The sequence below is a fragment of the Arvicanthis niloticus genome, chromosome 17, assembly GCF_011762505.2.
Source record: "Arvicanthis niloticus isolate mArvNil1 chromosome 17, mArvNil1.pat.X, whole genome shotgun sequence".
NCBI lineage: Eukaryota > Metazoa > Chordata > Mammalia > Rodentia > Muridae > Arvicanthis > Arvicanthis niloticus.
Genome location: NC_047674.1, coordinates 52,913,016 through 52,927,464, shown reverse-complemented (window position 1 = coordinate 52,927,464; position 14,449 = coordinate 52,913,016). Strand labels below are relative to the sequence as shown.

The 14,449-nt window shown below is 38.1% G+C and overlaps 2 protein-coding genes across 11 annotated transcripts in view; one reads left to right on the top strand and one right to left on the bottom strand.

The window, feature by feature from the left end:
• The window catches only part of Runx2 (RUNX family transcription factor 2), a 314,966-nt gene that overhangs the window by 15,657 nt on the left and 284,860 nt on the right, over nt 1-14,449 (top strand). The gene's annotated exons all lie outside the window — the stretch shown is intronic.
• The window catches only part of Supt3h (SPT3 homolog, SAGA and STAGA complex component), a 319,869-nt gene that overhangs the window by 296,449 nt on the left and 8,971 nt on the right, over nt 1-14,449 (bottom strand). For both annotated transcript variants that reach the window (XM_076915253.1, XM_034521570.2), the window contains exon 2: nt 12,566-12,666. In XM_076915253.1, the coding sequence (XP_076771368.1) occupies nt 12,566-12,666 (101 nt within the window). The remainder of the gene's footprint in view (nt 1-12,565; nt 12,667-14,449) is intronic.

The following is a 14,449-nucleotide window of genomic DNA, read 5'->3' as shown; positions in this document are numbered from 1 at the left end:
GAGGCTGTAACAGATAAGCTCAGTGCCCACCACGTCCTTCCCCACTCAAGCTTTATTCTTACAGGCCTAGACACCTTTCCAGGAAGCCAACAAACTGACAAGTCTGACAAAATTACATATTAAGATGGTTCTGAGAACATGAAACAGAGAAACTACCCATTCACTATGCTGCATCATGAACATTTGAGGTAAAAATGTGACACAAAGTGTCAAAAATGTCATAGAGTCTCAATGACTTTTAAATGTAAAATAATCAAGTACTATAAGAAATCCAAATGTGCATTCATAGACTATAAAAGAGCATGCCTGGTGTCTCTAAAAGGCAGGGTAGGCTGTGGACTGTCAAACTTTTTATCAAAGCACGAAACTGTGAAATTGCTCAGAGACCAACAGATTTAGAGGCTCAATTTTATGAAACTGTGCTCATTAAAAATCTTTGAATGTCACTGTATCCACTTTCAAGCTCAGTGGGACATTTTATCATGTACCCTTATCACAAAAATAAGTAAACATTAGAGATGTTCAAAATACCATACAATTGTTTGATACTGATTTAACATCATTCACTTTAGACATTACTCCTAAAACTAGAAATGTTCAATTATAAAAATATATCCATAGAAGTCTAAAACCCTTTTCTGAACTCCACTTTGAGAATCAGCAGTTTCAAACCTTTCCAAGCTATGATTCTATTCAAACAGCAAAAGACACCAGGTGAGCAGCTCTCGCTGCAGAGAGAATGGAGGGAAGGACTTCTTGAGGCTGGAACAAAATTCCTATAGCTCCAGTGAGCGCAATTTGAAAGCACCAATTTTAAGATCAGACTTGCTACCAACACCTTTAAAAATAAATAAACATGTTTCTACTTAATAGTGCTATTTCCCGAGCTCAGAGATCTTACTGATTCAACCAAATGTTTGGATTTTAATATTTACTGTGGAGATATAGTTAATGACACTGGTTGCTGACTACATAGTAGTGTCCCATAGGCTTCCATGGAAGGAATGTTCTCGGGCCTCACCTCCAAAACATGAGACACTCCTAAAATCTGTTCATGGGTAACTCACTTGTGTTGACACAGTAAGTACATAGTGATGTGCTTTTCCTGCTGCTGTTGGTAGGAAGAATAAAACTTCCCTTCCATTGTAGCATTGGTGAAGGACTTCACAGATGCATTTACACTATTAATGGTGTGTCTCTGTTACTTTAGGCTTCACTTTGACTTCCTTCCCTGCCCTATCCTGTTGTGTTAAAATCCAGCTGGAAACAACCCTAACAGATGCCTCAAATCTTTTTTGAAATTAAGATACAAATGATGAAACTCATTCTCAATCTAATACTATTAGTTTTCCACTGCATGAGAACAATGGTTCTCAACCTATGGGTTGCAACCCTTTTGGGGGGCAAATGACCCTTTCACCGGGGTCACCTGAGACCAACAGAGATATCTGAAGTTCACAGCAGTAGCAACATTACAGTTATGAAGTAATAACAAAAATAACTTTATGGTTGAGAGTCACCATAGCATGAAGAACTCTAGTAAAGGGTCACAGCATTAGGAAGGTTGAGACCCACTGCTCTAAGATAAAGACCTCGGACTTTCACTTTTAACTAGTTCATAAAAGTATCTTTTATTCTTCTGAATTAATTGTCATCAAAGAAGCTTACTCCCTCCATCTGCTAACCTAGGCCTAGTCCTGGAAGCATCTAGCCTCCCTGCAATCTAATCTAGGCCTAGAATGTTTCAGCCTTGGAGACTTATTGCTGAATAAACTCACCTTCTCTTTTGCTTTCTGAACTCTTACTAGCTGGTCAACTCAGCTGTTCTGGCTCAAAACTCCTCGACATGCTAACTGATTCACGCTGGCTTTTCCTAAATTGCCCTGCTTGACCTTGAACTAACTCTAGCAATCTGTTCTAAGCTTCTGGCTCCTCATTCTCTTGCTCATTCTGTCATTACCAGTTTCAAGCTTGTTCTCTCTTCAAACTGCCTCTGCAAAACTCTCCTGGTAAACCTGCCTCCTTCTTTTTAGCACAGGAGAATTGGGCATTCCCTATTCTGTCAAACTTTTCTCTGACTCAGTCATCACTTTCAAGAAGGGTGCTTGCTTCAACAAACTAACATTCCCTTTGTTTGGGACTAAAGGTATGTACTAAGGGCCTGTCTGAATTCCAGCTAGAGGGATTAAAGGTGTGTGCTAAGGTTGAGACATATCACAACTAGAAACAGATTTTTTTTCAGTAAATAACACAATCTTGGAGTTCACAGTGTGATCAAATATCCTGCAACACTAGTTCACACTATTCCCATAAGTCTCTAAGCTAACCTGTACAATGTCTGATTGATTTGTTTCTCTTCTTCATTCCTGGTGCCACTGTCTCTTCTCCCCCAGCCAATCCAATTCCTATGGTGCTACTTACCCATTCTCCTCAATCAGGAGAATCAGTGCACATCATACCTGACACTTGACAAACACCTTAGAAAGGTTTCCTATGCCTAGACAAAGGATTAAATTCTCTAGTCATCCATTCAATTTGCCACATTCCAATATTGGTCACCAGTTTTATAAGTATTTTCTTCAAACAAATTTCCTTCCAGATACACTAAGCTACTTGTACCTCATTCCTAGTCCAGGTCTTGATCATGTGCTCTCCTTCATTTGTGTAGGAATGTTAGTTCCTTATTTGTCCTGTCACCCTCCCTTAAGTTTCTGAAAGTTTAAATAGTACCTATCAAAAGAAAGAGATCAAATGGCATTATTTCATAAGATCCCCCGTCCCAGCTGAAAAGCCTCTTAAGCCACCTCTATATCACCACAGCAGAACATCAGCAACCTTTCTTTACATACTTATGTTCTCAATCACTGGCCATTCTGTCTGTGTCTACCTGTGGGTAGGACCCTACTTACACAGTATCTAAGTGTATTTAATTACTAGTTGGGGAGTCCAGAAGAACTGAAGCTGCAGAATCCATTTGTCTCCTACTATGTTCTGAGAAGGCTTTTTAAAGGAGCCTACTGGCATGGAAAAAAGAGTTGATAATGCAATAAGAACCTCACCCTCCTGAGCAGCCACAGACACCTTCATGAAGTAGAGCTTAAAGTACACTATGCTATACACTCCATGAAGACAGAACTCTGCTTCACACTCCATGAAGACAGAAATATACTTATGTTACCCACCTGCCTCACATAAAAATGTCAGGATTGTACAAAATTAGATATTGTGAGGTTTAATTCTACCCAGGCGACTTAAAACCTGTGTTTTCTGTGTAAATCTTTAATGTACTTTGCCCAAGTACACATCTATAAAGTAGAAAAAGCAAAAACTGCCTCATGCAATCATCAAGGATCACAAGATGCATAAAACACATGCATACTATATCAGCAACATAAGCACACAAGAATCCCTAGACCTGTCCTCTTACATATCACCTACCCTCATGCCTGCAGAATACAGGAGCTCAACAAAATATATTGAATGTGGGTGCTTAGATGAAAAACAATTTCTTAAATAAAAAGAAAAAAGACTTAAAAACAAATTTGATAAGTTACAGGAAGACAAGACATGCTAAAGAGATTATATGAAAAAAAGAAAAATATTTTTAAAATGACAATTATGATTGTAAACAAAGAAGAGTAGTAGGCACATTGTATAATTAAAAAAAAACATGTTTTCAATTTAAAAATCTCACAAGATCTGAGTTTATGACCAAAGAAACTAATATTAAAGAATTCATCATAACATTAGGCAGATAATGTGATAACACTCAGTAGTTTAGGATGAATGTAGATAAATTAACCTAGAGTGAACAACTGTTTCTAAATAAAGCCTATTTCATTGATTTACACTTATGAAATGACTAAAATGTCTCAGTTTTCTTTTAAAGATATAGTTCCATGTTTTCTCACATTACAAATGTGAAGTTTTACAACAGTATTTACAATCTTTGAGTAATAGATATACACAAAAGAAATACAAGGACAGAAAATGAACCCTTTATTTTTCCAGGTTTTAAAAACTGTGTTTGCGTATGTAAAAACAGTGCACTTCAATAACTACAACCACCTGAAACTAGAATGCCCCTCAGATTACACTACATCTACAGCTTTCAGAACACCTTGACCTTACAGTAAAACCTTTACTATTTTAACTGGGCTAATAAAAATAGATGCAACAGGCTATACTTTCCATACATATTAAAATACTAACATCCTAGGAGAATGCACATGGCACAAAAATTTAATAAGAAAACATAATCATATGTGACTGCCTTACATGGAGAAGGGTAGTATTTTTCTGAACAAACCAACAAAGCAAGGTCAAAGTAGGATTCTCAAAGTTTAACTCATAATGAGGACTACATTAGAATCTTCCTTTATTAACTTCATAAAAAATATGAAATCTCACTACCCCATGAAATACACAACAAAATGACACTGCTTAAAGATGAAAATAAAAAGGGATTGCAAAAGCAGATGTAGGCTTATTAAGACTGTATATCTAATTATCATTAAGTCTTAGTCACCAGACGTAGACTTATTAAGACTGTACATCTAACTATCATTAAGTCTTAGTCACCGCTGTACTGCTGTGAGGGGACACCACAACCAAAGCAACTCTTATGAAAGCAAGCATTGAATTGGGGGCTCAGACAGTGTCAGAGGCTTGGTTCATTATCATCATGGCAGGGAGCATGGTGCTAGAATAGCAGCTGAGAGCTACATCCTGATCAGAGAGAGGGGCAGACTGGGCTTGGCATTGGCTTTTGAAACCTCAAAGCCCACCTTCAGTGACACACCTACTCAGCAGAGTTTCACTGGTGACTAAGCATTCATATACATGAGCCTGTGAGAGTCATTATTATTCAAACCACCATATTAGCATACACAAACTTTTGAAAAACTAGATTGGATAAGTTTTTAAGTCATGCCTCTTCTATTTATTGGGTTTCATTAATCTAATGTGCTAATCTTTATATAAAAATTAAAATCCTAGTATTTCTGTGTAATCTCTAAAATAGTCTAAAAAATAGACAAAGGGTTATCTGTCAGTGATATAAATAAGGAAACAAAAAATGATTAATATTCTAGGTCCATACAACTCACAATTAACTCATGTTGCTAGTATTCTCTCTTATTGGAAATGAATTTCTCCTGATTTGCCTTTTAAACAAAGATCCTTGCTTTAAACTAATTTTAAGTAAAACTAGAAGGTGACTCAGATACACTCTATTTTCAATGGTTTCACATGTCATAGGAAAAACAAGTCTTGAGCCAAAACTGCAATCAAAAGTAATGCCACAGCCATAACACAAAAGTGTATATAATTAGGTCAAAGACTTTAATGTACAATACTGTAAACTCCCAAGAACATGGTCCCACAAAAGCAGTAGTAAGTCTAAAAAATGAGACATGAGGTATTGCTAACAGTCAGAACGTGAAGTACCTCCATCAGAATAGGGGTCCTGAATGCTGTACTCCTGCTACATATACAGAGCCATCTCATGGTAGACAATCAACTTTTTGAATGAATAAACAAAAAGCACTAGTAATTAGCATACAAGAATATTCTAGAACAAATGTGGTCTAACATAAGGATATTACATAAGGATATTATGTGTTATAACATAAGGATATTACACAGTATAGTAAATCACCTGCAGTAGATGATTCCAGTGCACACCACTGAACCACTTTCATCACAGGAAAGCTACTTTACAGAGCAATCTCAAACAGAGCTCGATACCCAGAGGCGCCACGGTGGACTCAATGTAAAGATTTTAAATGAGAAGAGAGAAACAGAGGAGGGAGAGCTAACTTCAAAGTAAAGAATTATTAATAAAGATAATGGCTGGCTGATGAAAACTGCTAGTATCTCACTGTGTCTGTTAAAGAAAGCTTATGGTATATGAAAGCAGCAAAGCTTGCAGGGTAAAGGTGTTTCTGTCGCCTCCACTTAGGTTCCAATTGTATAAAATTTAAGACATTCCAGTAATGTCTAAATGAATGAAATGTTCAGAGTGATCTATAATAACTGATAATAGGACTTAAAGCAAATAAAAAGATTATGCCTGGAATTAATGAAAATGCTTTCAGTGCTATATACATTCATCATTTTAAATGAGTTCAATATTGTAGTGCCATCTCAAATATAAAAGCAGAATGAAAAACTAAATAAATGCTGACAGTTTAAAAAGATAAGAAAAAACAAGAATTGGTCAAAGGAACACTAATAGCAGAGACACTTGAAAGGAGTGGAGAGTTGATATTCAAAAACCCAGACCTTAAGTCCTGAACTGACTAAATAGCTACCCTGGGACAAATCAGCTCTTTTCTGCATCTTCGTGAATCAATAAAGGACTGACCTAACCAATTTCTAAGACACTCAGATTTTCATTCAGTCAAAATAACTGACACTATTAAAAACTGTTTCCTTTGTCTCTGAATACCAGATCACTGGTCCGCAATTTAAGAAGAAGAAAAAAAGTGCTAAAATTCAGTTCTATTCCTATAATCCAACAAAGTCTAATTTAAAAACAGGCAGTCATTTGCATAGTTCCATTGAGCAGGTACCATTTATGCAAATGATTTATATGCATTATCTGACTTATCCACCTTAGAGATGAATATTGTTCCTGCATCTTATAACACTGCAGAAAACAGTTGGAGTCTGCCCTACTTGCCAGACTTTACTATGCCACCTCCTCTTCCCACCATCCACACGGCATCTGTAAATATAGATCTGTCAAGGAAGCAATGAAGAGGGCTTAGGTAAATCAGAACTCTAACTGTAGAAAGCCACACCACACTTAAAAGTACTTTCATGAATATAAGACAAAACCCAAAGCAACGTAGTTGTTTGAGTTTCTCATATGGAATCATGGTCTAAGGACTATCCAGGCTCCTGTTTCCTTCTTCTTCTACTTGGAAACTTAAGATTGCAACCATTGCCTCTCCCCTGGAGGCTGTCCTCCCAAACACAATGTCAGTGTCACCACAACTTCACATTTACCAGACACCTACAAGATGCCAGCTAGGGCACATCAGGAAAAGGCTTAAAGCTGCAGAATGAAGACAAACAGCACTGTCGGAAACTACAATGAGGCCTTTTGTGGGAATATTACCAGGCCTTCCATAAGAATAGTACCAAGTGTCAGATGCACACATAGGACAGCATAGGAAATCAGAGCAGCCCTGGAGGAGACCAGCTCAGGCCGATGACCCTTTAGTTTCTGAGCACTGCTCATGCTCTACATAAATGTGAAGTGCACTGAAATGTCCAGTCTCTCTCACACTATGTGTCCAAGCTGACCAACTCATCCCTAGTCTGGACCTCCTACGTGTCAACGTAATAGCTTCCTATTGCACTTGCCCTTTCTACTTCCACATCAGCCCAGTTACCTTGACTGCCCAGTCCTATGCCCAGCACACAGTGTGGCTATAGGAAAGGAATGGCACCTGCCTCCTCTGCTGAGTGGCAGATGGCTTGTGCCGCAATTCTCATCGGCTCTCTGCCCACCTCCTTTGCTGGCATGGCAACCCTTCACAGCTCTCCTCAAGCTTCCTGTCTTCCATCACTGCCAGCGACCTGACCTACGACCTGACCTACACCTGACCTACGCCTGCTAGGGGTAAGACAGTGAGATGTCTCTAATGAGAACAATAAATCAGCAACCACCAAGAGGTGAAAACAATTAAAACTGCAAATAGATATGTTAAAAACAAAAAAAAAATAGTACAATTTATCATAGAACAGACCTCACGTGACCCCTCGGTAGCACCCTAGAGTGCCAGCAGAGGAAGCCCATAGAACTGTAGCAACCTACGCCTGGTGTTTTATCTGTGTAAACCCGATACTCCTGCATGCTGCTGACCTACGGAAGAGAAACATTCACTGAACTGGTCAAAAGAAGAAGACACATTATCACTTTTCTTATGTTTAAAAATGAATATAATAAGTACACTCAGTCTCTGAATTCTATTGAATGGACACTGCTATATATTACTCTATTAGTCAGAATGCAATATTATAGATCCATTTTTTTAAAAATCGAACTGGCCATTTAAAACTGACCATTTCTGCCATTCAAAAATAAAATCCCTACTGTGATTTAAAGTTGAGGTGATAAATTGGCTGGAGTTTTGCACACTGCAGTCGCAGCGCAATTCTACACTCAAGCAAGAAAAACAAATATTAAAGAAAACCGAGAAGTTTTTCGGTCTCTAATCATATACTAGTTAAGCAGCCCACTCATTAGTCTGGTTGTTTTTACTGTTTCTATCAGGGGTTGTTTCAAATAAACTCTCTAAATGTAAAATTACTTCATTAATCAACTTTAAAAGTAAAATGGGTTGCAAAAACCCATGTCTGAAATCTGAGAATACAGCAAAAAAGCATAAAAAGAAATGAAAAATAAAAGCTCTTAAAATTTGCACTTAGAATTTGTTTTGGAGCCCATTGAAATGATTCCTAAAAATTCATCTGGAAGCATAAAAGTAAGAAGGAGCCAAAAATATTTTAAAAAGAAAGCTTATGTGGACAGATTTGAACTATAACACCAAATATTAAAACACATTAAGAGGCTATAATAACTACAATAATGCAGTGCTGGCAGGGGAAGAGACTGCTCAGTGGAACAAAGTGCAGAGGCAAAAGGAGTCCCTCCCTATCTGATAAGGGTAGAATGTCAGTGCAGGGAGGAAGGCTTATGGAATTTGTGGTGCTGGAGACACTAGCAAATGGATTAAAGCACAATTGCTTTCACTTACAGCCCTCCCTGACAACCCAGAACAACAACACAATGGACTAAGTGTTAAACTGGGGAAAGCAAAACTGAATCCAGGAAAGTGTGCAGGGACTGTGTGTAGAGACTGAGGGGGCCAGGAAAGTGTGCAGGGACTGTGTGTAGAGACTGAGGGGGCCAGGAAAGTGTGCAGGGACTGTGTGTAGAGACTGAGGGGGCTTCAGGTCAAAAGTAGAAGCAAGGCTGGGAAACTGACTAAGCCACATTTTTAAAGAAGGAAAATTAACACACTTTTAAAACAGTAAAGAATCCCCAGAGAAACCGAATGCTGGGTAGAAGGAAATGCCAAATGGGATCCACAAGATGGGAAACTTTTGAAATATTAGAAGTCCCTAATAAACTACAGGAAGACAACAAGATGGTAAAACCTACGCTAAGAATAAGAACATATAAGTGCACACACACACAAATACATACACACACACACACACACACATGTGCATGCACACACATACATACTCACACACACACACACACACACACACACACGAAATGTAAGTGACCAAAATATGTTGGAACGCCGTGGCCAGGCTGTTGGACATCACAGCCCATGTTTGCACTGTTGTCAATGAGGGGTACACTGGAGGTGGGAGGGTGTTCTCAGAATGAGACAGAAATGGAAATCAGTCCAGCTTCCTTGGGGGAAAACTTAAAAGTTAGTACCAAAAAAGGGTATTGAACTGAAAAAATTCTTCTTCTTTGAATTTAAGGTAATAGGTACAAATATTTTATTTCATATTTTTAATAATACTGGAAAACCTGGAAATAACAATAGGGGATCAATAAAGTTTAAGAACACACAAATTATTCATAATATACTAAGGAGGGAAGAAGTCATTACAGAAGCACAATAATAACAACATATTACTAAGAACTATTTAAAAAAAAAAAAAACAGAAAAGCTAGAAAGACGGCTGAGCAGTTAGGAGCACTGGCTGCTCTTCAGAGAACCCGAGTTAGATTCAGCACCTACCTGGCCGCTCACAGTGTCTGCAACTCCAGTGATAGGTGATCCAGCACCCTCTTCTGGCTCTTCCAGCATTAGGCAAGCAAATGGTACACAGACATACAGGCAGACAAAACACCCATACACACATGAGCAGGAGTCAGCTGCCACACAGTCACAGCCTAGTGTACAACCTGCCCTTGGCCTGGTACAGCAGGCTGTCTTGTTTCTCTGCTTGTGTGATCTTTCTGCCTCCGTGAGCTTAGGTAACTTCGTAGCTGTTCAATTTCTTTAAGGGATGGAGGGCTTTCATCTGCTTCTTAGGGCAACCACTCAGTATTAACAGAATTGGACAACTTTCATTGTAATTGACAACCAGATACTTGTCAGTGATACCAACCCTTGGAAAAATACTAAACAGTGTTTCCCAGTAAGAGAGCCTGCAGTCCAAAGGCCAACAACTTACTACCTGTTAGTTAATATGGAAAATGGCAGCTGCAGGACTGAAAAACAGCAAAACAAACAGGCGGGAGACAGCCACAGGAAGGATTTGGAGTGAAATCCTCCCAGCATGCAGGGACTAAGGTTGCACTTCCTCATCTGAAAACTGCACCCAACCAAGAACTGCATGTCCTATACAGATTCCATTTGCATACAATCTACAGCCTGGAGTTTTTAAAGCAATAGGAAATTAGCAAACTTAAAAGGATCTCCTCGTTTGCCTCTAGCTCTATTTCTGAGGTAAAATTCATAAGGGGAAAAACTCAGCCTCTCAATGCTGAATGTACTATTAGGAGCGGCCTCTCCCTCGGGTCTGAAATGAAGGGAAAGTGCACACTTATTCCAGAGTCATAGCCAACAATAACCTTTACATTCTGAATACAGCTTAGGTAGATCGCTTGCAAAATGTGTGCAAAAGTATTTAATGCAAAGTGCTGAATTTAGTTTTTCTTTTCTTTTTCCCAACTTTCTTTAAATGGTCTTAGGTCTATTAGATACAAATATCAGGCACAACCACTCCAAAGTTTCTGTTTTCTTTTTATACGGAGCTAGTTTTCTAACTCAGAGGTCAACTTCTGCAAAAGCTAGATAGTAAATATTTTCAGCTTCATAGTCACAGGGTATTTGCCACAAATACCTAGCTCCACTATGTAGCATGAAGACAGCAGTGAGCAATGGCTTCAGATGAAGGAGCATCACCGAGGGCCAGGGAAACATCATTCACTGAAACAGTTACACAGTGTGCTGACTCACGCTGTGCACCATCTGGTGTTCACCTTCTAACTTATATATTCTTTTTATATGTTCTATGAGATTACTTTAAAATATTTGATTTTTTAATGAATATTAGGAAAAGTCAAATAAAACTGTGCAAAAATAATTATTTTTAAATTTAGATAAAAGATACATGGGACTCATTATGCTATAATTTTAAGACTCTGAAAGTATCCAAATTAGCAATTTAAAAAAACACTAAGTAAATCGATTTAGTGTTACAGAAAAAAATGATATTCATCATATTTTAAATATAGTTAATGTACCATAACAGAAAAGTGATAACAAAAAGTCTATTACATTATAATGAAAACTTAAAGTATATAAATATATAACTCTTAAAGTTCTCCATAATTTAAAATATAGGCAGGCTCACAAAATTCAGCTTCTAAATTAGTGCTTTTCCCCATCTTAGCAATCACAAAGTGTTATCAGTTTTTAGTTTTAGAGCATAAGTTTTATAAGGAATATATTATATTTCACATATTTTATTAATTTTTAAATGAAGGCCTATATTTTTATTTCTCAGTTTTAAACTCTAAGAGCTCAATATCTATAGAGGTTCTCAAAGCTCCTTAATAATTAAGACTATAAAAAGATGTTGAAGGCAGAGTCTGATACTACGATATTAATGCTTTCTTTTTTTCCCCAAACTGGTTACAGTAATGTGCTCCTTTATTAACACTGTAATGGAAGGAGAATGGGAGGGGAAGCTACAATCAGCTACAATTGGGATGGAAAGTTAATTAATTAATTAGTTTTAAAAATGCTTTCAGTGTTAATAGTTTCTTTGAAGTATGTCTCCTGAGAAACTAAATGTGATCAAACTTATCGAGATTGTGCTTTCAAGGCTGACTCCACACTGAGTTATTAGTAAAAAGGCTATCAATACACACATGAGGAAGGATTTAAACTTTCCACAGAAATAGTCTTTTAAACTGCCTGATAAATCACTGGGAAAGAAGTGATATTGCCTTGTCACCTCTTCTTGTAAGATCCCTGTCTCCTGAAGCACTCACTCAGAATTCAGTCCTTCCAGGGTTCCCTGTCTGCCACCCCATCCAGTTAAGAAGGCAGTCTCCCTCACTGCAAGCTGACAATCACTATCAGGAAGAATTCTTAAACAAATGTGCAATTCCTCAAAGATTCAACACATGTGATTCTTTTTTAATGCTTTGTGTTCCTTACAACAATCTGAAATGCAATGGTTCAAATATTATCAAAATTTAAAACTACTTTGAATCAGGCTGACAGAATTAGGAAAATTAAGAAAAACTGCAAACTTCTCTGAAAACATTTTGACTGTCCACAGAAAGGAGAGCCAGCAGTACTCCACTTTCAAATACAGTGCACCACCGGAGCACTTTATCCAGGTCTGCCTCTCTTACACGGAACTGTTTAAATGTTATGAGATTATTTTACTTCTGTTTAAATACAAATGACAGTAAGCTACGGTTTATACGTTTTATTTCAATTTCCTTCTTCAACATTAATCAGTTTAAAATAGCCACGGTAATAGTGTATAAAGACATACTCACATCATGCTCTGCAACTCGGCCGCAAAGCTCACAGTCTTCCCTGCATTTCTTCCACTACTTGAAGTGGCAGTAGACATCGGGCTAGCTGCAGTATTATTCATCTAGATTAAAAGGAAAAAACAAAACAAAACTTTCACACTTGTTTAGATATAAAAAGTACACAAAACAGGCAATTTTGAATTACCTCAAAAAGTATAGAAACTTTCAAATTTCTGATCAATTTCAGTTTTGTATAAATCCAGTTTCCTTCTACTCAATGTCTTTATTCAATGAAAAATAGTACATTGGGGGAAAACTGCTTAGTCAGTTCAGGTATCAAACAACTGCCTATGTGACTACCACACATTCAGTGCCTACTCTATAGTAAGTAAGAGAACTGGAACACTCTTTAAAAAACTACTTTGGCATAGCTCCATAGTTCTCCAGAGTGTGGCACTCCACCCAAAGTTTCATTAGCAATTCTTCAGGGAGGGTCCAGTAGCCCCTTAACACACCTTCCCTCACTTTCATCCAGACCAATGAAAACAAAAGTCACTTAGAGAGCTGGAGAGTTGGCTGTGGGTACAATGCTTTCCAAGCACAAGGACCCAAGTTCAGATCCCAGCACACCCATGAAAACTGGCTCAGCAGCAACTCCTGTAACCCAGCACTGGAAGAGAGAGAGGCAAATTGGATCCTGGCTGTTCTCTGGCAAGGAAGTTTAGCTGAAACAGAGAGCACTAGGATTTGAGATGGCTTTGAGGACAACTTATCCTACATCACAATAAAATAATAGAACTGTTGCTATAGTAGGCATGACACAACGTAAGTAATCATTACTGAACACTGTAAGCACCTGGGACAGGATGTAGTGCCGACTTTGGATATTTTTTAAACAGAAATACTGTTCTGAGTAAAATGAATAAGTTGGTAAGGCAGGTTGTAGAGTTAGTGCTACATAAAAGGGTGGGCTGCTCACACCCCTGGAGAAGGCAAAGCACAGGCAGAAAACAGAATTTTCTATGGTGACATCTGACCTGAAGATGCTGGGGAGGCTGAGGTGAACACAGCCTGTATTAACAGAATACAGAAGACCTCAAGCCTGGAGATACCTTCCCAAGTAGAAGCAAGCAGCTCAATCCTATGCATGGCTCCCTGCAGCCTATAGAAAACACTCTCCCACTCTGCACATCTCAAAGAAGAGCTCATTATCTCCTTGGGCATCCGTGCCACTGATTAGCTTTCCTCACACAGTTCCTGGCAAATCATACAACGTCTACACAGTGTGGCTGTCGCCTGAGGACATCTGGCTGATTGCCATTCTCAGTAATGAAAGAAAACATGTTTCAACTGATTTCTATGAAAGATATAAGATGAGGTGAAAAAGAAAGCCTTGCATAAAGATCTGATTTCAATGTTTGGCTTCAGGGGCCTGGGTTCAAGACCCAGCTCTGCCCCTTTGTGAGGTCTTTAGAGAGATTACTTCACTTCTCTTTGCTTCCATTATCCTGTCCCTAAAACGTGAACAGTGGCCATATTTCTTAAAGACTATTGTGGCAATTTAAAACAACCTTGATACAGTGAGTACAATATATTTTAGCTATTAAAAAAAATCTCTAAAATACCCCTAGAGCTGACAAAAGCTCTTATATAGATTTAAAATACCTTTACTTCAAAAATGCAAGTCTGTAAATAGGTTCTTTAATTAAGAGAACTCCAGAATTCAAAGACTATTTTTTTTATTTATTTATTATATATAAGTACACTGTAGCTGTCTTCAGACACCCATTTGAGAACATCAGATCTCATTACGGATGGTTGTGAGCCACCATGTGGTTGCTGGGATTTGAACTCATGACCTCAGGAAGAGCAGTCAGTGCTCTTAACCGCTGAGCCATCTCACTA